The sequence below is a fragment of the Haliotis asinina genome, chromosome 2 (assembly GCF_037392515.1).
Source record: "Haliotis asinina isolate JCU_RB_2024 chromosome 2, JCU_Hal_asi_v2, whole genome shotgun sequence".
In the NCBI taxonomy this organism is placed as follows: Eukaryota; Metazoa; Mollusca; class Gastropoda; order Lepetellida; family Haliotidae; genus Haliotis; species Haliotis asinina.
In genome coordinates, this window is record NC_090281.1 from 51,607,617 (window position 1) to 51,632,240 (window position 24,624).

The 24,624-nt window shown below is 39.6% G+C and overlaps 2 protein-coding genes across 2 annotated transcripts in view; one reads left to right on the forward strand and one right to left on the reverse strand.

The window, feature by feature from the left end:
* LOC137273887 (probable ATP-dependent RNA helicase DDX43) overlaps window positions 1–8,235 on the reverse strand; it is a 35,340-nt gene extending 27,105 nt beyond the window's left edge. Inside the window, exons 1-10 of the mRNA XM_067806786.1 lie at window positions 7,825–8,235; window positions 6,980–7,035; window positions 6,291–6,402; window positions 5,183–5,263; window positions 4,814–4,894; window positions 3,378–3,433; window positions 2,837–2,948; window positions 1,677–1,748; window positions 1,447–1,533; window positions 906–987 (exon numbers count right to left, since the gene is read on the reverse strand). Coding sequence (XP_067662887.1) covers window positions 906–987; window positions 1,447–1,533; window positions 1,677–1,748; window positions 2,837–2,948; window positions 3,378–3,433; window positions 4,814–4,894; window positions 5,183–5,263; window positions 6,291–6,402; window positions 6,980–7,035; window positions 7,825–8,032 — 947 coding nt within the window. The 5' untranslated portion in view covers window positions 8,033–8,235. The remainder of the gene's footprint in view (window positions 1–905; window positions 988–1,446; window positions 1,534–1,676; window positions 1,749–2,836; window positions 2,949–3,377; window positions 3,434–4,813; window positions 4,895–5,182; window positions 5,264–6,290; window positions 6,403–6,979; window positions 7,036–7,824) is intronic.
* A 2,767-nt stretch (window positions 8,236–11,002) lies between these two features.
* LOC137272639 (MRG/MORF4L-binding protein-like) lies at window positions 11,003–17,630 on the forward strand. The gene is made up of 4 exons (XM_067805035.1): window positions 11,003–11,113; window positions 14,183–14,304; window positions 14,716–14,854; window positions 16,253–17,630. Exons 1-4 carry the CDS (start codon window positions 11,032–11,034, stop codon window positions 16,687–16,689), a joined length of 780 nt encoding a protein of 259 aa, XP_067661136.1. The 5' UTR covers window positions 11,003–11,031; the 3' UTR covers window positions 16,690–17,630.
* Window positions 17,631–24,624: the final 6,994 nt, after the last annotated feature.

Sequence of the window (24,624 nt, forward strand, 5' to 3'; positions counted from 1 at the left end):
TAAGAAACACGTAGGAATAAGTGAGACGCAAGCGAAACACTTCCCGCACTAAAAAGAAGCCATAAAGACCGCCATCTTGCCTGCCACATGACCGGAAGATAGGACCCGACCGGCAAAGTTACAACAATATATGAATGAAAATTGCAGCCAAGAAATTCCATTTCCGTGCGAAAGAAAAGGAACCATACATACAGTAGCTGACTCTTTCTCACTCATAATTCCGTAGGTAGATAGCACAAAAACTATCTAAATGGACCACACACGTCTTTCTAGTCGAACGACAGCATGAAAAGTGAGGTGCGAGTTACCTGCTCTTGGCTGTAGGGGGCCTGGGGGGCCCTGTAAAGGTGGTCCCACAAGACAAAAACGAGTTTTTTGTTTTGTAAATATTTTATTATCAAAATAGTTACAACTGTCATAGGGATTTTTAATGGACATAAAAATGCTTATATGTACCCCAAGGAGGACTTCTTCTGAAAAAGAACTGTAAATACCAAAAGGCACCACTTTAGGTTCTGATTGATATATCTACCAACTTTTGCAGAAAAATATTGAATGGATTTTGAGTTCTGCTCCGGAAACGAAGCCCACCCCACCATAAGACTAACACCAAAATGTTCCATGGAAAAACAAAAAAAATATAAATGCCAAAAATCAGTAAATAGCAAAAGGCACAACCATAGGCTGAGATTACTATATCTATCAAGTTTGGTCTAAAAATATTGAATGGTTTCTGAGTTGTGCTCCGGAAACAAAATGATTACGGACATTACATGCCTGGGGGATAAAAAAGGATCAATATATTTATCGTTCGATTAAGTATCACGATTTTCGATACTACGATATACTGTCACAGCACTAGTCAAGACAAACAATAACATGACACAATGGATAACACAGTCTACCTGATTTCTTTTACTTCTCCGGGATGCATGTTAGCCACCTCAGGATCTTCAAAGTAGAAATTCTTCTCCAAAGGCGGCAGACCTGCGACAAATGTTTCCACATTTGTGTCAAAATGTTGAGTGAACAAGTCAGCAACATTACCAACCAACAAATAATCAATCTTGAATACTAGTTGCCAATAGCATGAGCAATGATTCAAGCCACAATGAGTTCCACTGTCACAAGGCCTGATGAAGTTTCTTGGTTCATAGGCACTATACCCATGTTCATGTGTTGCCCAATTGGTGAAACTGTAAGGCCTACAACAAATCAGGCTTTCCTCCTATGTTAAGCTGACATTAAATCTAAATTAGCAGAGAAACATCACATGCTGGCCAATTTCTGGGTGTTGTTGAGTATTTCAAGCATGGAAATTCAATTGGAACTGACCACATTAGCTGAAGGCTCCCAGTTCTTACATGAGCTCCCAATTATTAAATTGGCCAGTGGTGGATCCGGGAGGTTTTCCTAAGCCAAAATGCAATTATTTATCATCTGTACCTTCAAATTTCTTTGCTTCGTTAGCTTCCTTAGCAGCCCGAATCATTCCCCAGTTGATTTTTGGTTTCTCAGCTGGCTCTCCATTGCCTGCAAGAAACAAAAAACATCAAGTGATAACTGACCTTGCACATAGTGTATGATTTGCAATTATGTACTAGATGTCTATTTCTGGTTTAACTTGCTGGAGTTAATATGTCAGCATCCTTCAATGACAAAAAGTATTCCTTCACCTGCATTGTCATCTGTGCTTCCCCAGCCCGATGATCTTCCACCACTACCACCTCCTCCGTAGCTTGACGAGTCTAAAAATGATACAGTGTTACAATAAGGCAGCAGTAATGCTTGATAGTTACCTGAAATGCTCCAGCTATATGGCAACAGTCAGTAAATAATCAATCCAGTGATCTACAGCATGAGCATCGACGTACCCTGTTGGGATACAATGACATGCTTGCCAAGCAAGTCATCAGGTCTGAAAACCCATTCTTTTAGTTGCTTCTTACAACAAGCATGGAATACTGAAGGCTTATTCTAACCCTGACCTGAGTCTGAAAAGTGGAAGGAGTGCATCATTTTAAAACATCAAAATAAGACTATAACTTCACATGTTTACACAAATATAGGAAACTGGTCCTTGGTTAATGGTCCTGTGCTATGTAATTCAGCCTGCAAACACAACACTTATTTGTTGTTTAATACTACAGTATGTCATCCAGATATATGGTCATCTGGAGTGAGTTTAGTTTTACGCCACACTCAGCAATATTCCAGCTATATGGCGGTGGTCTGTAAATAATCGAGTCTGGACCAGACAATCCAGTGGTCAACAACATGAGCATCAATCTGCGCAATTGGGAACCAATGACATGATCCCAATCCCGTTAGTTGACTTTTATGGCAAGCATGGGTTGCTGAAGGCCTATTCTACCCCGGGACCTTCACGGGTCAGCTTGTGTAAGTGAGTGAGTTTAGTTTTACCCCACACCCAACGATACTCCAGATCTATGGCGGCAGTCTGAAAATAATTCAGTCTGGACAAAACAATCCTGGGATCAAAAGTAAGAACATCAATCTAAACACTTGGGATACAATGACATGGGTCAACTCAGTGAGTCTGATCACCCGATCCCCTTCGTCACTACTTATGACAAGCATGGGGTGCTGAAAATAAATTTTAACCTGGGCCTTCAAGGGTCTTATCATTCAGAAATGACAGAGTCTGGACAAGAAAATCCTGGGAATGACATCATGAGACTTTTCATGTTCAGCAAAATCAGTTATCTGGATGACTTGCTACCGTCAGTTGTCTCTAACAACAAGCACTTGTTGCTGAAGACCCAAGACCCAAACCACACAGACTAGCAGTAGATGTACTAAAATCTAAACTTACCATTAAATGATTCCGTGAGTTCCTTTATCATGTCTTCAGCCTGAGTTCGAGCCTGGTCACTGCCAGTCAGAACCACGACAACCTTCCCATCATCTGTCTCATTTCTCGTCACCTGAACATTTGACAACACTCTGACTCTGCTTTGAACAGTATTTCATGAACAACATGGCACGCGGGCTTGATTTAGAAAGGAACCCTAAAGTTACTGAATGTTGGAGATGTTCGCGACTGAAAAGAGGTAGTAACTCTTTCAGGTATTTTAAAAGGAACTTTAAAGAGCTATATTAACACACTTAAAGCCTAATAAATTTAAAAATATACAACAAGAGTTGTTTAATGCAAAATAAAACTGTTGGGTGCAAATCCAAGGTTAGAACTCACTACTCTCTTAAAAACCACTTCTACCTTTTTATGCCATAAAATTAAGTGCTTAGAATCTCCAGAAATGATATCAGGATACTACATATGATTGTGAAATCGACCATCCTTTGTAATTGTTCTCAAATGTTAATTTATCTGATAGCTGCATGAAAAGAATTACTTTGATGCCTGCTCCACTTTCATCTTGAAGCTCTCGTATTTTGGATCCACCTTTTCCTGTAACATGTACAGACACAGTTAAGACTGTGTTTGTTGTTTTAATGACACAGTCAGTAGAGTGGACACATACAGGTGAGACTGTGTTTGCTGTTTCAAAGACATAGCCAGCAGAATGGACAGAAACAAGTGAGATAGTGTTAGTTGTTTCAATGTCACAGGCAGCATAACAGGTTGAGCGAGACAGTCTTTGTTGTTTTAATTATATTCAGCAGAATGGACAAAAACAAGTAAAATTGATCATGCTTGTTGTGTAATGTATTTCAGCAGCAGGCTAATTGCTATTTCAGCATCATACAGATCAGAAGTAATGTGATGAGGCTACATCAAAAGGGTATGTTAGTTGGTTGATTTGTTGCTTAACGCCATACACAGCCAGATTCTAGCTACATACTCAAGTTTGGACCAGACAATCCAGTGATCAACACCATGAGCATCGATCTACACAATTGGGATTCAATGATATGTCAAGTCAGCAAGCATGAACATCTGATCCCATTAGTGGCCTTTAAAGACAAGCATGGGTTCCTGAATTCAAACCCATTAGGGTATGTGCCGCTCCAGTTAATATTGCTAGCCAATACTGATGATATACATATTGTTGATTTTCTGTAGCTACTCTGAAGCTGTTGTAAAGACTTTTGAATGAGAAAAACTTCAAAGTCTTAACTCAGGAATATTCAGTACTGTGATGGCAGACGAAAAATAACCAACTGTGGGATATTCCAGTACAGTGATGGCAGCCTATAGAGATTGGTTGCTTTGTTGGTTAACACAACACTCAGCAATATCCCAGCTATATAATGACAGTCCGTAAATAATCGAGTCTGGTCCAGACAACAGTGAGCAACAGCATGAGCATAGGCCTACACAAATGCTACCAAAAAAACAAACCCAAAACAACTCTAGAACATTCCAGTATTGTGATGAATGTCTCATGTGTTTAACCCTCTGGTAAAACACACAAGCATGGCTACAAAGACAACAGATAAAGACATAATCTGGCAGGAATGGGATTCAAACACACAATCATCAGTATCTGGCAAGCAAATTAAATGCAAAATAAATTGCAACAAATTTGATGACTGAGGCACCTCACTGACCCCTGTGATTAGAGTAAAACATCAGCCATGTCACCAACCATAACCACCCTTACCATGAAATTGCCTCAGACTGGGGTTAAGGGCACCTGCTGCTGATTCAGAATTCCCATGTGGCTACCTCCTACGACAAGCATGAAGTGGAAGCGGACTAATTCAGACCAGGAATTCACTGTTGCAAGTTGCGAATGAGTTTACCTGCTCCAGTTAAATGATCTTAGCAGAAAAACATGATTTCTACCACAGTGAAGACATACAGGAATCTGGGACAAAATCATACCAATAATTCTTCCTACACAGCTCTGGTCCACATAAATTTCCGTCTTTTCAGAGCTTGTGCCCCACGACTTGTTTCCATTGTCTGGAAAAACAAGATGTACAGTTCAAATGTATTTGCATAAAGTGAAGAATAAATACCAACAAGCTATATTCAAAGGACAGTAGCCAAGACTGTTTTCCATTATTTATTTCTTCAAGGTCAGCTGAAACTTATTTTCAACCATGGTGGCATGGTTCTGACAAGAAATTTCCCTGTTAAAAATTCTGATAATCTCGCCATTCATTGAAATGATACTTATCCAAAAACTATTTTGCATCAACTGAATGAAATACCTTCACGACAAAATGAACAAAACATCAACTATCTGACCTGCTGAAGAACCCCAACTGTCCTCACTGCGGCCCCAGCCTGAGCGTCCTCTGCTCCCTCGGTTGTTGCCAGCCGACAAACCTGTGGAATATGTGGACTGTCTGTTGCTTAAAGTCATTCTTACACATCTACAACATTGCCGACACCTGTGATCAGGCAAGAATCAAACTGAAAATCATAATCATGGTGGGCACTTGATATATACCCATAATTCTCAGATTTGGGGCATGTAACTCTACTGCATATTAAGGTTCTACTCTGACTTAGAATCCCCACAGTCAGTCAATCAGGTCCAGAGGCAATTAAAAACACTTAGAGCATGTTCAGCATCATAGACCCAATAATACATGCCTACTGTCACATTCCAGTAATGCTTCAACAGTTACCCAGTATTGGTGGTAAAAATATAAACCTGCAAAACAGTCTTTTATTACCCAATTGGTCAACATATGGACAGTTGCATACTTATCTCCTACTTCGCACGACTGTGGTGTCACATTGAACTGTGTCATAACGACTTGACCCGAGATTCTAATGATCTGATGATTCTATGATGACCTCTCAATTATATCACATTGTGACGGAACTACTTTTCCATTTATAAACACATGAATTCATTTATTCTACAATTAATATGCATTGTGAATGTAAACACCGCGAAAAAAGTTGTCTCACTGTTTAACTGTGAGTCGAACTGAGGCATTTTATGTCACAAAACATAAACGCAACGTTTCCGCCTGTGATGTTGACGGAGTGAAACAACTGCGAACCAAGAAACAGGACGCTATGGAGTAGTTTATGTGGGAAGCTGTTCAAGGCAATGACAGCTGTGACATCATTACAGTGTGACGTCATGCAAAACGTGTACAACAGTACAACATTCTTCTCCAACGTCTTTCTGAAATCAGTTTTGGTTTGAAACCATAAAAATAACAAAAATACGCTATTTTGCCAGTTTAATGCATGTAAAATGTGGGTAATAAATAAACTAACACACTCGGTCTCAATACATAATAATTATGCTTTCCCTTGGTCAGATACCATAGGAAGGACACTCGTTTTGTATAATTCATATGTAATGAGACCTTGTGTATTATTCTTTATTTACCATTAAATGATTCTGTGAGTTCCTTTATCATGTCCTCAGCCTGTGTGCGAGCTTCATCACTGCCAGACAGGACCACAAGTACCTGCCCATCTTCCGTCAAATTTCTGTTTACCTGAGTTCAACAAAATTAAAGCTGCACAATGCTATCTGTGTGAGGTATGCATAACAAGATTTCAGTATTTTGTTGTAGTCCTTTCATTCATGGATAACCCTCTACAAAGAAAAAACCCTAAAAACTACCCACATGGAGTTGCCTAGTGGTTAAAGCGTTTGCTTGTTACACCCAGGTCTGATTCCCCAAATGGGTAATGTGTGCGAAGCCCATTTCTGGCATCCCCCACTGCCATTTGTAGCAGGATATACTGCTAAAATCGGGGGGAAAACTCAACTCACTCACTCACCAACATTCCGCCAATGCTGGCAACATTTTCCCCCACATTAGTGTCTCATTTGATGTAGAAAATCTACATGTGTTTTTACTGTCTACCAATACTATCAGCACCTAGAACAATGAGCTGCTTGCAAGTTACTAAGCATGTGTCGGTTTTAAATCAAGGGTTCTCTCATGTATTTGGTACAGTATTGATTCTAAGTGCATAACAATTAGGTCATGTATACATGCATCAGATGATGAAATAAACTCAGTTTACACCTAAAAAGATATCAAATACATTAAACAATTCCTCTACCTTGATGTTTGCTCCACTTGAATCTTGCAACTCTCGGATTTTTGATCCACCTTTCCCTTGGATAATGAACAAATAGAATAAGGCTTGAAAAAGAACATGTACATACTACCTACTATTAAAGGCAAACAGAATCTGAATCAGTACTATTTCAATGACCAAAAAGAGGCAGACACAAAACTTTGAAATGTTCAAGGTTGTTAATTGTTTAATGACACACTCCGCAATATTCCAGCTATATGACCGTGGTCTGTAAATAATCAAGTCTGAACCAGCCAATCCAGTAATCAACTGCATGACCACTTATCCAACACAACTGGGATACACTGACACTTGCTGAAGGAAAATTCTAATCCTGATCTTCAGTAATATCTTTTTCAGAACTGAAGACATGTACAATATAAATAGAGATGTCTAGTGACTTGACACATCTGTATTTTATGGGGTTTTGTATACATAAATACATCAATACTCACACACCCACACTCTAACAGTATAACAGTACAGAAATAAATTCATTCACATTGTGACAAATTCTTTACTCTTGAAAATGTTCTTCATATTGTTTCCAATGGTTATGCCTGGGGTGCCTGTTGTAAACTGAATTCATCGACATTGGTTACAGCAGCGACTCATAGCATCGTTCTTGACATTATTATCACATGAATCCACCATGACAAACTTATGCCATAAGTACTCTTTTGTGTCAAACCAGTTAATATGTAAAGTTGGAAAACATTAAGATTGCACGCTTAAAAGCATAAGAAATGGTAGTCCAGCATATAACTAGACGACTTCGCACTATATAGTATAGATAGATAGATCTGGATAGAAAAAAAAGCTCTTACCAATAATTCTTCCAACAAAACTTTCCTCCACATACATTTTAGTGGTCTCATTCTCGAAGCTTGACTCGTGCTCAGAACTCTGACTCTGAGAACGCCAGTTGGAGGAATCTGACCTGTCCTTTTTGTCATCAAACCGGCCGTCTCTTCTGAACCCACCTCCCCCTCCCCGCCTTCCCCATCCTCTTCTGCCCCGTTGACCAAACTCCATTTTCCCGCTACGTTAAGAAGAGGCAAGATTCTCACGTGGTTCCACACTGTCAGACTTCGTCTGAAACAAGTCGTGATCTAATGTGTGATGTAGTTACACGTTCTGGTACACCATGTCCAGCGGCATGAGAAATAGCAGTTATTGTTTATAAGATACCGAAACTGAAATTTTCACCCCATCTCTTCTACATGCCCGCAAGGAATATAGAGAGCTCCATGCAGAGTTTCAATGTGGTGAGTTTTAAGGTGTGTCTTCGATTAGAGCAACCTACCATGCTTACTAGTTTAGATTCGTGCTAACCAAGTACCGTTTACTGTTTAACAATATGGAGAATAACAGCGTATGAAACTCCTAAAGAAGCCAGGAATCCCACAGGGCTGATAACTAAAAATGTTGCCGGTCCTGATAACATGTAACTAGCCCTGTATTGAAAATAAAAATTATTGAGATATGGCTTGAAAATAAAGTAATTAATGAATTACTTATAGTGAGGTAAACGTAAGCACGTGCAAAAGCAAATTCAATGAAATCATAAATTGGTGGTCACTATTGATTCGTTTGAAGTCACTGCCATCTGAATCAGAAAAGCCTAAAAGAACGACATTATTCATTGGCTGAAGACATTCTCTAAACCAGTCACATTTAGTGTTTGATAAATGGGTAGAGTAATCTGTGGAAGTTCTGTATGAACTATACAGACATCATTTAGGTGTCACAATTGTAAACTATTTTCGAAATATTTCCCGTAGTCAATGACATTGTCAAATATATACCCTTGGAAAATGTATTGGCACACAGGGCCTGCTATAAAAAAAATTAGATAAAATAAATACGCCCGCCATGAAACTAGCAAGCAGAGGGCCGCCATGCAGATGCTATTTTATACACTGAGAATAATATGTTGCATGAAAAAGAAAAACAGCTACCATAGAAGGGGTTATGTTAGTCTGTCTCACAGTCCCTGAACCACATTTTTCCCAACTGCCAAGCCCTCTTTCTAATGCTAAAGCCCTAATTAAATGAAGCCACTGGGGCGTCTTTTTCGAGTTAAATGGGTTTATTTGTTACCATCAAAATTACTCAGTCACTAAACGTTAGTCTATGTTTATGTTTATATCAGTTCATGTGGCACCATGTTGTATAGTACGTAGTGTTGCTCTTGTGGGTTTATGAATTCACTGAAAGACTTAATGAACATTTCCACTGAATGGTTTAAGGAAAATTTTCATTTTTGCTGCAGTGCTTTTGCGGGTGGTTTTTGTTTTCTTTTTGCTTCCTTTTTAAGCGCAGTTCAGTTTGGGTCGGGGTACGTTAAACATTCTAATATTCCGATAATATTAGAACCATATTGGTCGCGGCTGGTCTATATTTTCGCAGATTAGGGAGTTTTAGAATCCGGGAATATTATGGACTTGGTCCTTTTATATTTGTAACATTACTGTCAGGGCTCTGTGGAGGTTCAGGGGCAGGACATATTGTGTATATCCCATGGAGGCACTTAAGCAGACACTGAACATTGCATTATACATACCGTATTTCCTCTAATAAGCGCTGCCCGCGATTATTATTTCAACGGACCTCCTGATCCGGCACTTAATTGAGGTCTGGCGCTTATTAAAATAGCGGTACCCTGTATTTTTTAAAGCGGTGATGAGTACAATGCCTTCAAGCGACCGACAAATCACGTAACGGAGCCGAGAAATCTCCGAAGATGGCCGAGCAATATTACTGACATTGCTTCCGATTGGGGGGACGTGTTTCTGCTTTTACCGCTAAATTACAGATATGGCTGCAATTATTCCGCGAGTGGACTGCGTTTGTTTCCATTTGAGATGCAATTCCTTCAAATTTGTTGTAATACCTTCAATTACTTTGGGGGCCTGATTCTGTCCATTTGTCCTTCATGCCCATCACTTGTCTCACACAGTCAGTCGCAGTCAGTCAGTCAAACAATCAATCGACCAAGAGTCAACCATTATCCTTCTCTGTAAGTGAGTGACTTTGGTTTTACGCTGCTTTTAGCAATATGCCAGCGGTATCACGGCGGGGGACACCAGAAAATGGGCCTCACACGTACCCATGTGGGGAATCGAACCCGGGTCTTTGGCGTGACGAGCGAACGCTTTAACCACTAGGCTACCCCACCGCCCCTATCCTTCTCTGTGAATAATATAAGCTAGACATAGAAAACTAGGGGTCACCCTATAAATACTTTTTTTCAAAATTGAAGTATTTAACAGCGATTGTTGACTCTGTAACTGGAGAATATTGATTGACAGCGTGCCACAGGCGCTCGACTTTCAAGTATGTATCAGAGTCGAGCGCCTATGCCACAGGAAGTTGTGATTCAAGGGACCATTCCTTAAAACATTTAATTTTAGACCAAGGGAGAAAACATTTCCGAAAAAATGCAAAGGTCCATACCCGACGCTTATTAGAGTACCGGCGCATTCTAGAGGAAATACAATATGTACGGCTATACTTAAATACGGATGTTCCGAACTCAAAAGGCACCACGAATTCTATTTCGTTATAACCGAAATTCTCTGGGATTGTTAGACATCTTTTTTTTCAAATGGTCTTCACGCCTTGTGAATAAAAATAAATTTAAAAAGTTTTGATGAAGTACGTTTATGCTTCACACACTCGAGTATGGTACATTATGAATGCGTAATCGATACTGTTTCGTTGACATGTGCGTGTTGAACGTCAGTGTCTAAAGTTAAATTGGTGTGTCTGCAATCAGAACTTTCCATTAATGATATCCTAATTAAAGTGGCAACTTTCATGGATCGATTATGCAGTCCAGCTGAAATACTACAACCTAACATGTATACTGTTTGCTAAAGTTGTTTAGCGAAAGTGTTTTACGTGTTTTTGTAAAGAAGCTAGACGCGAATTCTTATATTTGTGTGCTTTCTGAAGGGGCGCAACCATATTACAGTCTGCAATGCTCCAATCGAATAGAGCATGTTACACAAAGGTGAAGGTTATCAAAGATGGCTGACTCTGAAAGCACGAACTGGAATGTGGACATGGAAGTGAATCTATTTCACGCAATGAGACGACATAAACCAGCTGGTACGTATTTGTGACAAGATGAAAGAGTGTGTGTGTTTCCTTCGACACAACTGAATGCCTACAATTTCTCTGAAGGTTTTTCATTTGCGATTCTTTGTTTTCATCGTTAGGATAGTCCCGGGAAATCATCTCCCATTATCCAGACTTATACCGTGTTACACCGGACCCAATGTTTTCCCACAGACTTCTATAGGCTTCTACAGTAACCCTATATATTTTAGAAAACACATATGCAGACCTTCAACAGCCATCCATGTACATATGGGTACAGTCTGCCTTGAAACTACAATAAAACACAAATTCTGTCCAACCTGTCCGGCGAATTTTCCAACAGAGGAAGCGGAAGACATTGGTAAGAGCTTCGCCCGGACCCTATCCCCCGCCCAAACAAAATAAAAAACCCAAGATTACAAACTGACATGAATAACTCTCGGTAAATATACTTTCAATAAACTAGAACAGGTATTTATAAAAAACAGCAATCAATGAACTGATGTCAGTGTTGGAATATGACACATGGGAAGGAGCAAATGTACTATGGAAAAGGAGGGGGTAAGAAGGTAAGAAATCCTCCTGCTCAAAAATCAAAGTTGAAAAAAAACGCGATGAAAAAGAAGCCTTTTATATTTGAGAATATTTGAGTTCAAACGATTCACTAAATTTCCCTCAGCACTGGGGAAAAAGTGGTTTCAACAGCTGTGCTGCGCTCCCATAATGCATGCACAGTGAATAGGTTCGCGGAGCTTGAAACAGCCTGCCCGAAGTATGAGGTCATAAGCAGTAGTATAATCTTGGTTGTGTACACAAACAAGTAAATAATCTACTCGTTACATAAAAAAACTTGTTGATTGTGGTTATCAGCCTCAGTCACAGAGAAAACTTAATCTCTGGTTTACTGACACCTATATGTCTGCCTGCCTGTCTGTTAAAGACACTATGCAATACACAGCTTCAGTCATTGACCACATGCAATTTGAACTTATCACCTATCAGGCTATATGCCATAAACAGAATAAATTGATTTACGACTCGTGCACCCGAGTCCTGTCTCTTCCGCATTATGAATTTAGGCAGATGTGATACTTGTACATGTGACATGTTTTTATTTCTGTGGGTTGCAAACAAACTACATTCATTTTTCTCGGATGACTGGATCTGACAGAAACTGGTGCAAACTCTTGTCAGTTTTAAGTCCTGCTTTGTACTAGGACGAATGACAGTTTCCATTCACGCGGTAGTTCACCATCTCTTTTTGACTGGATCGAACGCAAATTCAGTGAATATGTATTTACAAAACCAAACATCTCTATATACTATCTTTATGGATAACAACTTCTTCAAGTGTATATGAGTTTGTTTGACAACAGCATGTGAATCCATACTGGAACGACGCATCAAATACAATAAAAGACGTTATCCATATGTTATCCATAAAAGAATCTTACTTTCTTGCAGGGATAACCTACAACTAATCTCTATGTAGGTTCCCTGTTTTGTTGTAACTCGCCATAAATGCCCATCAAACAGATCATCTTTCTGTACACACAATGAGCTCTCAGCGTATCAGCAAAGGAACCTTCCGAAGCCGTCGTTACACTTAAGTGCACAGCCACCCACTACTGCTGAGTACGGTCTCCCGGGGGCTTTGTTTCGAGGGCAGTAAGCCCAAGTACAAAATATTGCACTTTTGAATCGCGATTGTACACTTATAATTGTTTGTTTATTTGTTTTTTTACAAGCAGCAGTGTATATTATATGTCATGAATAAGTGATAATTGTGTTTTAATTAGGTTTGATTTTTTTGTTGCATGTGACCCTCAAAGTTGTCAAAGTAAAATGACTGTCATAAGTGAACATTACAGTGCAGTATTGTGATCAGCCAAGGTCTGTAACAGCTTTGTGAAAAAGTACCAAGTTCAAACGATATGTATTATTTGTTGTTTTTGACATGTTAAATAATTTAGGAATAATGGAGCGCCAAAATTTTCATGATAGTCCGATATAAAGTAACATGTTGAAGGATGAAATGAAACAGTTTGTGTTTTTCTCATATATTTACAATCTTTTGATGATACCAGATACACGAACAAACAATGTGTAAAACAATTAGGAGACAAAAATCATGTGTTGAGTATTTGAAGCAGGGGAATACATTTGGAACCAATGTTATTTGTACATATTAATATGCAGTGAAAAGTCTTGCAATTACCAGGAATTGAATACAATTCAATCATGTTTTTCAACCAGTCAGATTAAAGAACACAGTGTCTTTTGGTTTACAATTATGTATAGATAGTTATTACCCTTATGATAAATTTGTGAAATTCTGATTACCAAATGGCTGATTGCTTCGAAATTTTAGAGTTGACGTTAACAATTTTGAATATATTAACAGAGTAATAAAATTGTTGCCATAAATTCTTATTTGTTTGTTTCAAAAAATGTAAGCAAAACTACAATGTTCTCGTATTTCACTTGGATCCATGAAGGCAGGGGGTAGAATAGGTCTTCAGCAACCCATGCTTGCTGTAAAAGGCAACTCAACTTGTAAGTGGCGACTAATGAGATTGGGTAGTCAGACTCACTGACTTGGTTGGCGCATGTCACTGGTTCCCAAGCGGTTCGTTGATCACTGGATTGTCTGGTCCAGACTCGATTATTTACAGACCACCGCCATACAGCTGGAATGTTGCTGAGTGTTGCATAAAACTAAACTCACTCACTCACTGTATTTCACTTGTCGTTTAACAAAACCTCAAATTTGATCATTTTCATCATAAACTAAGCCATCCCGAGTTATCTCCCTTTATGACCGTTCAGGAAATATCATGACGAAACATTTTGCGTCTCATTCTGCTGAATGCCGAATGTTGTGTAAGGATAAGCGAAAGGAAAAGACCTTACTTAAGAATAACAGATTAACACGGTGTTTAGAAAGACCCTTGTAAAGTCCGTATTTCCAGAGGAGCAGCCGAAGGAAATACAGACTTTACAAGGGTCCTACAGTCCCATACATCCTTTCAAAACACTGTGTTACTAATAATGAACTTTCTTCTGTCTTTATTACAGGTGTAAATAGGTATTTCCAAATGATGTTCATCCACGATAAGCTGAACAATGCCAGCAGTCGGAAGATCTCCTCCAAGCACATATGGAAACACCTTACTGAGATGTATGATTTACAGGCATTGGTCAGTACTGCATTACTTACACTTTCAAGAAAAATAGTGCTTGATTCATGGAATGCTATTTAATCCTATTTCAGTAGTTTTGCTTGAATTGTAAGTTTCATATTTACATGTTCTTTAGAAATGTTTGGGTAAAATAATGATTTTACATAACCTCAAACTTTGACATGTGCTGACAGTGACTAACCTTTGAAACTTAATGACCCTAGCTGTTAAAACTAAACTAAAGTAAATTTTGCAATGTTTGACTGTTGGCTGATATTCTGTGGCAAGAATTCCCAGTGGCTATGGAAAGTCTCTTATTGTAAACCCAAGATGCATGGAATGTTAGTTATGGGTGCCCACGTTGCCACAAACATCGTTAATGTATTTATGATACCACCTTTTCACTTTCCCTGATTTGTTTTTTTGCAGAATGAATCAGAGATCATTCCCTTCCCAAACAAGGAGGTAGAGTTCCTGCTACCTGAAGTCGACTACCATTCTCTGATGGATAAGCCCTACCCTAGGATTGAACAGGCATCCATCAATGCTGAGGGAGAAAAAACTGAAGGTACACTGCCATCTCATTTGTCTTTAGAATGTAGCAATTCAATGAGTAGTATACTGTGTGGCCTCTGGGAGTGTAGGGGTAGCCTAGTGGTTAAGGTGTTCACTCATCACACTGATGGCCTGGGATCTATTCCCCACATGGGTACAACCTTTGAAGCCCATTTCTGGTGTCCTCATTGTGATTTTACTGGAATGTTATTAAAGGCGACATAAAACTCGACTCACTCACTTACTCACAGTGACCTCTCTAGATACAAGTATCACATTGTTGCATCCCCATTGTTGCCGACTTCATTAGTGTCTTTGATACAACTCATGCTAACATTGTGCAGTGACAGGGTAACTGTCTACAGAGTTATTTCCCCTTGTGATATGTAAACATTTTGAACATCTAACATATGATGGACAGACACAAGACTTACAACTGAGCAGCTAAATGCCCCAAACTATGACCACCATACAAACAGTCCCAATTGTTCATAACAATCAAAAGTCACCAACTGTCATTCCACTTTATGCATGCACCAAGGTTTGAAATATCCTCCATAATCTCCAGGGTATAAATTCCCATAAATCTCCACAACTACCCTGGATGCATCTGTGGCTCAATATTTTTATTACCTCCCTTCGATGGCTCTGCATTCTCACTGTAACCGAACAGCCAAGTCACTGTTACAACCAAGTTTGCCAGTTACCACAAAATGACAGATATGAAACTTTAAAAAATTCTACCTCTGCATCTATTATTTAATCGGTGAGATAATTTAACAAGTGAAAGTGAGTTGTGATTGGTACGCTCAACTTCCCAGGGCAGACACCTGATTGGATAAAATGCCAGCCAAGGGAGAGAATAAAATCATTGGGTCATAGATGCATCAAGGGTATAGTGAACATTTCTATCGTCACATATGCTCTGAAAATTATTGAGGATGGATTTGAAATAGATAAGGCAGATTCAGTGGTCACAGTCAGTTCTTGTTTGCAGTAAGGAAGTGTCCACTTATCCAAAGTCTATTGTTTTAACTTAAACAAATATAGCAAAGATGCACTGTAGCAACTTCATTAGAACACTGTCTTTTTAATATAATTTACACGGTAGACTGAGTTGCTTTGTTGTAGAAACAAATTCTAAATACAAACAGCTGAAGTAAAATTAAGTTTAACTGTTCTGTTTATGGGTGTGCAAAAAATTTTACACAGGAGGGGATTATTCAGATTAGAAAGCTTTATTTCACAAAATTCAGCTGGGGTAATAGATAGGATTCTGACTTAAAGTCATTTGCTGAATACCATTTGAGTTATCTCCCTTTACCTTAGCATTAGCTTCATCTTTAATCCTGTTTTTGTGCATAAGCATGGAAAATGTAGCACAGTGTTGACATGTTTTGTTACATTCTAGGTAAAGGATCAAAGTCTGATGGGAAAGGAAGCAGCTCCTCGAATGATAAAAATAAATATGACAAATCCACAAACAGAGGTGAAACAAAAGGCTCCTCAACCCCACATTCTAAAGAGAGTAAAAGTGATAGTAAAGGCACATCAACTCCTCATGGGAAAGATGGCAAAGGTGACAATAAATCAGGAAAAGATTCTAAAAGTGACTCTAAAGGTTCCTCAACACCTCATGGTAAAGAAGGCAAGGGGGAGGGAAAAGCCTCCTCCACCCCCCATAGTACAAAGGGAAGTAAGTCTGGGGTGTCTGGGTCAGGCGGCACATCTGCATCCAGCACTCCCGAATCGACACCCAAGAGGAAACGGACACGACAAGCTAATTCTACTAACGCAAGTCCAGCCACGCCATCAGATTCACAGCCCACCAAGAGAGGCAGAAGGTGATATCTGGAAGCTCATGTTGGAGACAATGATTGTAAATATTCAAATAACACTCAGAGGGCATCTGAAGCAACAGGACCCAAAACATCAGAACACAGTTCCCTTTGTGGGTTTGATGGGTAGAAAGGGTCCTCTTGATCTCCTTATCAAGTTTGTATGTCCATAGTGAAGAAGGGGTCTTATGACTGACACACTTCTGGGTATTCTTTGTTTGAAACTGACCTGTGAAGGTCTCGGGGTAGAATAGGCCTTCAGCAACCCATGCTTGCCGTAAAAAGGCTACTATGCTTGTCGTAAGAGGCGACTGACAAGATCGGGTGGTCAGGCTCACTGACTTGGATGACACATGTCATCGGTTCCCAGTTGTGCAGATTGATGCTCATGTTATTGATCACTGGATTGTCTGGTCCAGACTCGATTATTTACAGACCACCGCCATATAGCTGGGATATTGCTGAGTGTGGTGTAAAACTAAACTCACTCACTTTTTTTATACTGGACCAAGGTACCATATGTTGCTTCATTACAAGGGAATATTGATCCCAAGATACGCACCTCACCTCACTTTGTGAAAGATGAACCATGCTTACATTATTCCATGTTGTTAATTGTTTCATTGTATTACTTGACTGTTTTGTACCAATATCAGGGTTTTGGTCACTTAGTCCACTTTGGTGGTATAGTGGATAAAGCTTCTACTTGGAGTGTGAAAGGTCACTGTATTGTCTTTACTGGACTTAATCGTTAAATTTCCACCATTGAACACCTCCAGAGAAAATATGCTGGCAAACAAAAAAAAGGATGATGCATTACATGGGTATAGCAGTCTTGTCAGTCATGTATCTTTCAGATAACCTTAAGTCTCAATATGCTTAAAACTTTCATGTATGATCGAAATGTTTGAACAACTGGTATGGAATAAAGATATATTTTGTCATTTGGAATGATTGTCTGTGTTGTACATAGCACTCTTAATTATGACCATGGGCTGAAAACACTCAGAGACAAATACAGATATGGGAACAAATCCCCATGGTCAGAAATATTAAGGTGATGACTATTTGTATCCTCAGTCTGATGGAACTGGTAATTGTTTAGAGCTTCAAGGACACGAAGAAGTAATGAGATACATTCATGAGAATGACGCTAGCATGCCACTCATGACAGGAGACCAAATGACCAGCCATAGAGGAGGGGTAGTGTAGCAAAAATACAGGTACAATCACTATTTACCTTGATGGGGATGAGGCAACAGTAGCATAGATTAGACACCAGATGGGTGAAAAGGGACCAGTTAGTTTTCCAAATGTCAACCAAAGACTGGCATGTACTGCATTACCGTTTCTGTTCCTGTAGTAGGTGATGTTCCTTCTCTTCCAATTCATGGTTTATTAGAGAGAGATGTTTAGAAACTGGCAGCCATGGAAGGTCAACATGACTCATTTATCCAGTTAAACATATCAGAAATAATTTTTTCATTTGGTGATAGACCCGTGAAGATCTGGGGTTAAACAGATCTTCAGTAACCCATGCTTGCCACAAAAGGCGAGTATGTTTGTCTTAAGAAGTGACTAACGTGATCGGGTGGTCAGGCTCGCTGACATGGTTGACACGTCTTCGGTTCCCAATTGCACAGGTCGATGCTCATGCTGTTTATCACTGGCTTTTCTGGTCCAGACTCGATTATTTGCAGACATAGAGCTGGAACATTGCCGAGTTCGGTGCAAAACTAAACTAACTCACTAATTTGGTGATATGAATTCTGTTGCAGATTTCTTATTGGACAGATATTGATAAAACGGATTAAATACAATTGTAGTCAGGGTTAGACTTCTCAGAATATAAACTGTGGGCTAGAGAATGTGAACACCCTTATTCGATAAATTCAAAGCAAAGCATTAAATCATTATGGAACATTGTGATTTGGACTGTGAAAAAAACACTCGCTGCCAATTTCGTACCACCCGTGAAGGTCCCGGGGTAGAACAGGCCTTCAGCAACCCATGCTTGCCGTAAAAAGGCTACTATGCTTGTCGTAAGAGGCGACTAACAAGATCGGGTGGTCAGGCTCGCTGACATGTCATCGGTTCCGAATTGCGCAGATCGATGCTTATGTTGTTGATCACTGGATTGTCTGGTCCAGACTCGATTATTTACAGACCGCCGCCATAGAGCTGGAATATTGCTTAGTGCGGCGTAAAACTAAACTCACTCACACAATTTCGTACCAGCCAGGGACTTATAGTCTTTGCCCAGTGCAACCTACGGCGACTATGTTCCTGGGTCACCACGATGTTCGTCGTTACCATGCAGAGGACGTCGAGCTCTGATACCTGCTGTGCGTGGACGTCGTAGCACAGTACTTAGACTGATGATATGTCCTAGAGCCGTTGCCGCCGTTTCCGTTGCTGATGGTGTGATATGGTGATCTTTTAAAGATGGGGCATTGGCCTAGAGACAAACAATATCACCAAGAGAAGTTCGAAAGGATCCAAGAGTAAGTCTTTGATCTTGATGATGGACAGAATCAAGAGGTTTAAGGTAACGTTTGCTGTATCCACCATAGGCGATGGTGCCATCGGCAAGCTTAGAAGGAATGGGTGTTCACATACGGGGAGGGGCGGTGGGATAGCCTTGCGGTTGAAGCTTTCGTTGGTCAAGCTGAAGATCTCGTTCCAATTCCCCTCGTGGGTACCATGTGTGAAGCCCATTTCTATTGTCTCCAGCTGTGATCTTGCAGGAATGTTGCTAAAAGCTGTGTAAAACTAAACTCACTCACTCAATCTATATAAATGAAGAAGGGTAGATTCAGATTGGTTACTTCTCCACTTGGAGATGGAAACTACTTGAATTTATTAGACGAGCATTCACTCTATTTCAAATGTTGCCGAAGGGTCAAATGGAGATCGAAAATTATTACCAAAAACGTGGCCTCCTTCACAATTGTAACAGGAGTACACTCTAAAATTAACCCCAGGCCCTTGTAATGTTAATGTTTTGGACACAAGTGGATACAATTGGACACAAGTGGATCCATTTTCTTAATACCACTTGTGAATTTTATTTCAACATAACTGCAGTTGTCTTTCAATGGTTTGCATATGTTCCACGACATACATTTTGACGTCATCCAGCAACAGAAACCGATCAACTGAATTGTTTAACACTTTTGATAAACGCTCGATGTTTTTATTCAAATATTGTGACAGACAGAATACCGCCTCGGGGCCTTTTAGTGATGATTTGAAGGGTGGGTATGATCACGTCTAGACATAGGTACCGTAACAATTTATTACAGCATCGCGTCTTGAAGAATGGAATTTCCTAGCTTGATGTCAAAAACGTAACCAACAATACATTAAAGTGGCCTCCAAAAATCATTCTGGTAAATGTTTTTGGAGCTCATATGTTTCAGCACACTTAGTAGTATTGTGAGTTTGTTCGAGAGTAGCATATGGATAGAATACCAAATATTTCATTGTCATTTTTTCCGTTGTCTGAACTGAAATTTTGAAGTTTTCTTTTCTTAGTGATTTTCAGGAGGAATAATGTTTTGGGGGTTTTTTTTGTCCAGACGTACATGAGCAGTATTAGCTAGCAACTGGTCCATGTCTTTATGATGTTTAGTGCTAGATTTAGAGCCCCTACCTTTGAGTTTCTGGGCTATATTCCATACCTTTTATATCAATGTTCGTGACTGACTTTGAATGCATAATTTCGTCCTGCTCAAGGACAGGATATTTTGGATTTATTCAAATTGTGGACGACAGGTTGGCGACGGAAATAATCATCAGTTTCTCTCCTTGCATTCATCGCAACAACCATGGTTTTCCCATGTGCTGAATTTCTGAGTACCCATACACTCGTCAGCGACACCCGTCAGCTATATGTAATTTAGTTCACAGGGAAAACATCTTGTAGCACCAATGGGGGCTGTCTTGTCAATGACACGATGGACGTCTCTGAGCCTGACAACCTGAGCCTCCTTAATCGTTTTAATCGCTTGGCACGTTCATAAGCATGTGTTAATATACATGTATTCATACCCCAGATATAGGGGTTCGTGAGCACCCCTGCGGCCCCCTCTGGATCCGCATATCATATACAATTATTATGTTCAGTCTGTTGATAGTCGTGCCATTAAAGTCCCATACATTAACAGTAATTTACGATTATCTTTGCGCTAAGAGAGCTTTGCAAATCTAAAGTACTGTCGAAAACAGAAAAAAAATGTTTTTCGGCCGTTACTCTGTATCCCTCAAATTTACACACCTGCAAATGGGATATGTCGAAATAACTCACTTTTGCCAAACTGGGCATTCAGTGGGATGCGTGAGAGGATATCCACAAAAAAACATGTTTACTGGTAAAATCGGGCAAAGGTTAAAAGCAAATAGCTGCTGAAAACAACAGATCAGACTATAGATGGCCGTTAGGTCGCTCAGCCAGGTAAGACGACGGAAAGTCGACTCATCTGACATGAAATGCCTATTACACGTTTGAGCTGCCTCGGTAAATTATTTACATCTATTTAAAAAAATCGCCTTACAAAATTCCTAAACTGTAATACAATTTTATCTGAAGCACAAGCTGGATTTAGAAAAAGGTATTCCATATTTTTACAATTTACCACCTTTCGGAACTGCTAAAAAGAAGAAAAAAAATTATATCGTGCTTTCATAGAATTCAGGAAAGCCTTTGATACCGTTTGGCGGGTAGGTCTATGGCAAAAATTGATATCAAACAACATAACCGGAAAATGCTTCAAAGTTATTCATAACATGTACCAAAATATCAAATCTTGTGTATCATGTGATGGAGTGAAGACCAGTTTTTCCATGTACATCTGGCGTCCGTCAAGGTGAAAATTTATCACCAATACTATTCACAATATTCCTAAACGATCTCGAATATGACCTAAAAACTGATAACTGTAAAGAAATCGAGTGACATCCAGATGATTTTAACAACTGATTAGAAACTATGATAAATCTATTTGTTCTGTTGTATGCCGACGACACCGTTCTACTAGCGTCAGACCCAAATGATTAACAACATATGTTTGATTGCTTCGACAAATGCTGTAAAACATGGAGACTTAATATAAACACATCCAAAAGAAATATACTTATATTTGGTGGATCAAAAAAGATTATAAATCCTGTTTCAAAATTGGAAATCACATAACACTGTACGTGCCGTCTTATAAATACCTAGGAATCACAATGCAAGAAAACAATACGTTCCCCTTAATTAAAAAGAATCTAGCTGAGAAGGCCACCAAAGCTATGTATTTTGTTTTAAGCAAAGGCAGATTACTTAAGTTGTCTTGTGATTGTCAGTTACGATTATTCGATTGTTTAGTTGCCCCTCTTCTCCTTTATGGCTGTGAATTGTGGGGCTTTGGTAATAATTCGTGGGTAGAAAATATTCACATAAACTTTCTAAAGGAACTTCTCTCATTAAAGAAAAGCACCCCCTCATTCATGATTTATGGAGAACTGGGGAGATACCCGACGGAAATTGAAATTAAATCGCGAATGCTTCTCTTTTTGGGAACACTCGTTTCAGGAAAGGCCTCTAAATTTTCCCTCCAAGTTTAAAAATTACTATATAATGGGTACAACCGTAATATATGTAGCTATAAACGGATTGCCTGTATTAAGGACAATTTTGACAAAATTGGAATGAGCTATATATGGGCTACACGGGCATGTCCAAATAACAATCATCTTAAAGCTCTTGTAGTAACAGACTTCAGGACATCAATATACAGACCTGGATTTCAAACACAGAAAATTCTTCAAGAGGCGCTATGTGTGATATCCTTAAAAACTCTGAATTCAAATATGAAGCCTATCTGAATTTATTACATCATAATAATCGGAGGGCGCTACTTAATTTAAAAACCTCAAACCATTATCTGCCACTTGAAACCGGACGATGGATTAAAAACCCCGGGAATGAAAGATTATGTACTCTCTGTAATGCCAACGATATTGGAGATAAATTTCACGTTTTGTTTATCTGCTCTACTTTGACCCCAGAAAGAAAAAAAATGTATTAACAGCTATTTCTGCAGAAACCCAAACATGTACAAAATGAACCAGCTATTTTGCTAAAAAAAAACAGGAACAATCAGGAAATTAGCAATATTCTGCAAAATAATAATGTCTCATTATAAGCAATGCCATCACAAATGATAACCGATAACACACGAGTGTAAAATTGTTTATTAACTGGTTAAATGAATGTACATACGGCTCATGTCTGAAACCAAGCGATATGTATATATGACCATTTTATGTTTTACAACTGTATTTATCGAATCTTAGGCAATGACGCCTGGCGGAGCCTATCCCTCTCCAGGCCTGGCCACGGAGGTTCGCCCTGGCCACGGGCACTTAGCCGCTGAAGCTCTTCTGAACCCCTTCCGCCCTGGCCGGTGATCTGCTTCTAGGAGATCCTTCGCCCAGTGGTGCAGTGTCAACACCACCCCCTCACGTGGTTTAGCCCGCCAGCTGAAGCGGTGAACCGGGGTGTGACGCTTGGAGTCAGCACGTGAGAGATTCGGGAGTTGGATGAGGACCAGTGATGTCCGTCCTCCTAACTAGGTAGGAACGGCTGCCGAGCAGCAAAGGTACTACCTCTATCCAGAGCCCCTTACACTCCTGCGTTCCCTTGTCCACTGTTTTCCTGTATGCTTTTGAAACATGGACCCTTACAGCAGAAATAGAGAAGAGGATTCAGGCCTCAGAAATGAGATGCTTCAGAAGACTGCTTGGCATTTCTTACAAAAACCACATAACCAATGATTATATCAAAAACAGAATAAGGCAAGCCATTGGTCCTTATGAAGATGTTCTCACCACAATCAGGAGGCGCAAACTAAAATGGTTCGGTCACGTCACAAGAGGAGAGAGGCTTGCCAAGACAGTGCTCCAGGGAACAGTCAGAGAAGGAAGAAACAGAGGAAAACAGACAAAGAGATGGGAAGACAATATCACAGAATGGACAGGATTGAAGATGAGCGAGGTGGTCAAACGTGCGGAGGACAGGGAAAGATGGAGAGGACTGGTTGACAGGTCAGATGTAGCGCCCCAACGGTAACCGCCATGGGACGACGACGACGACGACGATGATGATGATGATGATGAACTGTGTATAAGTAACCTTGTACCTCTTATGCCGCCGGAGCGTAAATAAAGTTCAGTTCAGTTTCCGACTGGAGCAAGGGGTCATCTCAAAGATGTTTTGTGATTTTTCATGTGTGTTGAATAATGTCTTACGTGTCTTTCTTTCGTGAAATTTAAGCTGAGATACGTAAAGAAATGTGATACCTGATACCCACAGAAAAGCAGCGTATTAAATGTCTCTAAATATATAGGTGGCATGACCACCCGGAGATCGACAGGACTGAATATCATTTGTAAACTGTTGTGATACGCTCTGTATTTCCCTAGTTTAATTTCCCTAAAGGATTATCATATCTTAGCCGATATCTGTATCCCCCAGCCCGACCCCAAACATCGTCTTTATTTTGACGACCCCTCTGCCCGTTTCTTTTTAAGGCTAATTAATCAAAAGTCGGTATTTAAACGTGCCCTTTATAACACAATATCTTGCATAAGGTCATGGTTTGTCTCAAGTAAGTTATATTGGACTGAAAAAAACTGCATTGCTCATTTCTGCACTAATCTCGCCTCAGTAAAGTCCTCCTTTGACGTTTCTTATCTCCTAACCACTGGAACTGTACTTAGGGCGAACTCAGTTTACCAGATAGTTCACACTTTAGTTTCGCATATCAACTACACAAACTGGAGAGATAAACGTGATTTTTTTTTCTATTTCCGACAAATGATCTCACCTTTGTGGGTCATATTCAAAAATATTATATCAGAAGGAAACCCAAGTTCTATGGATAGTTAACTTCTTTAT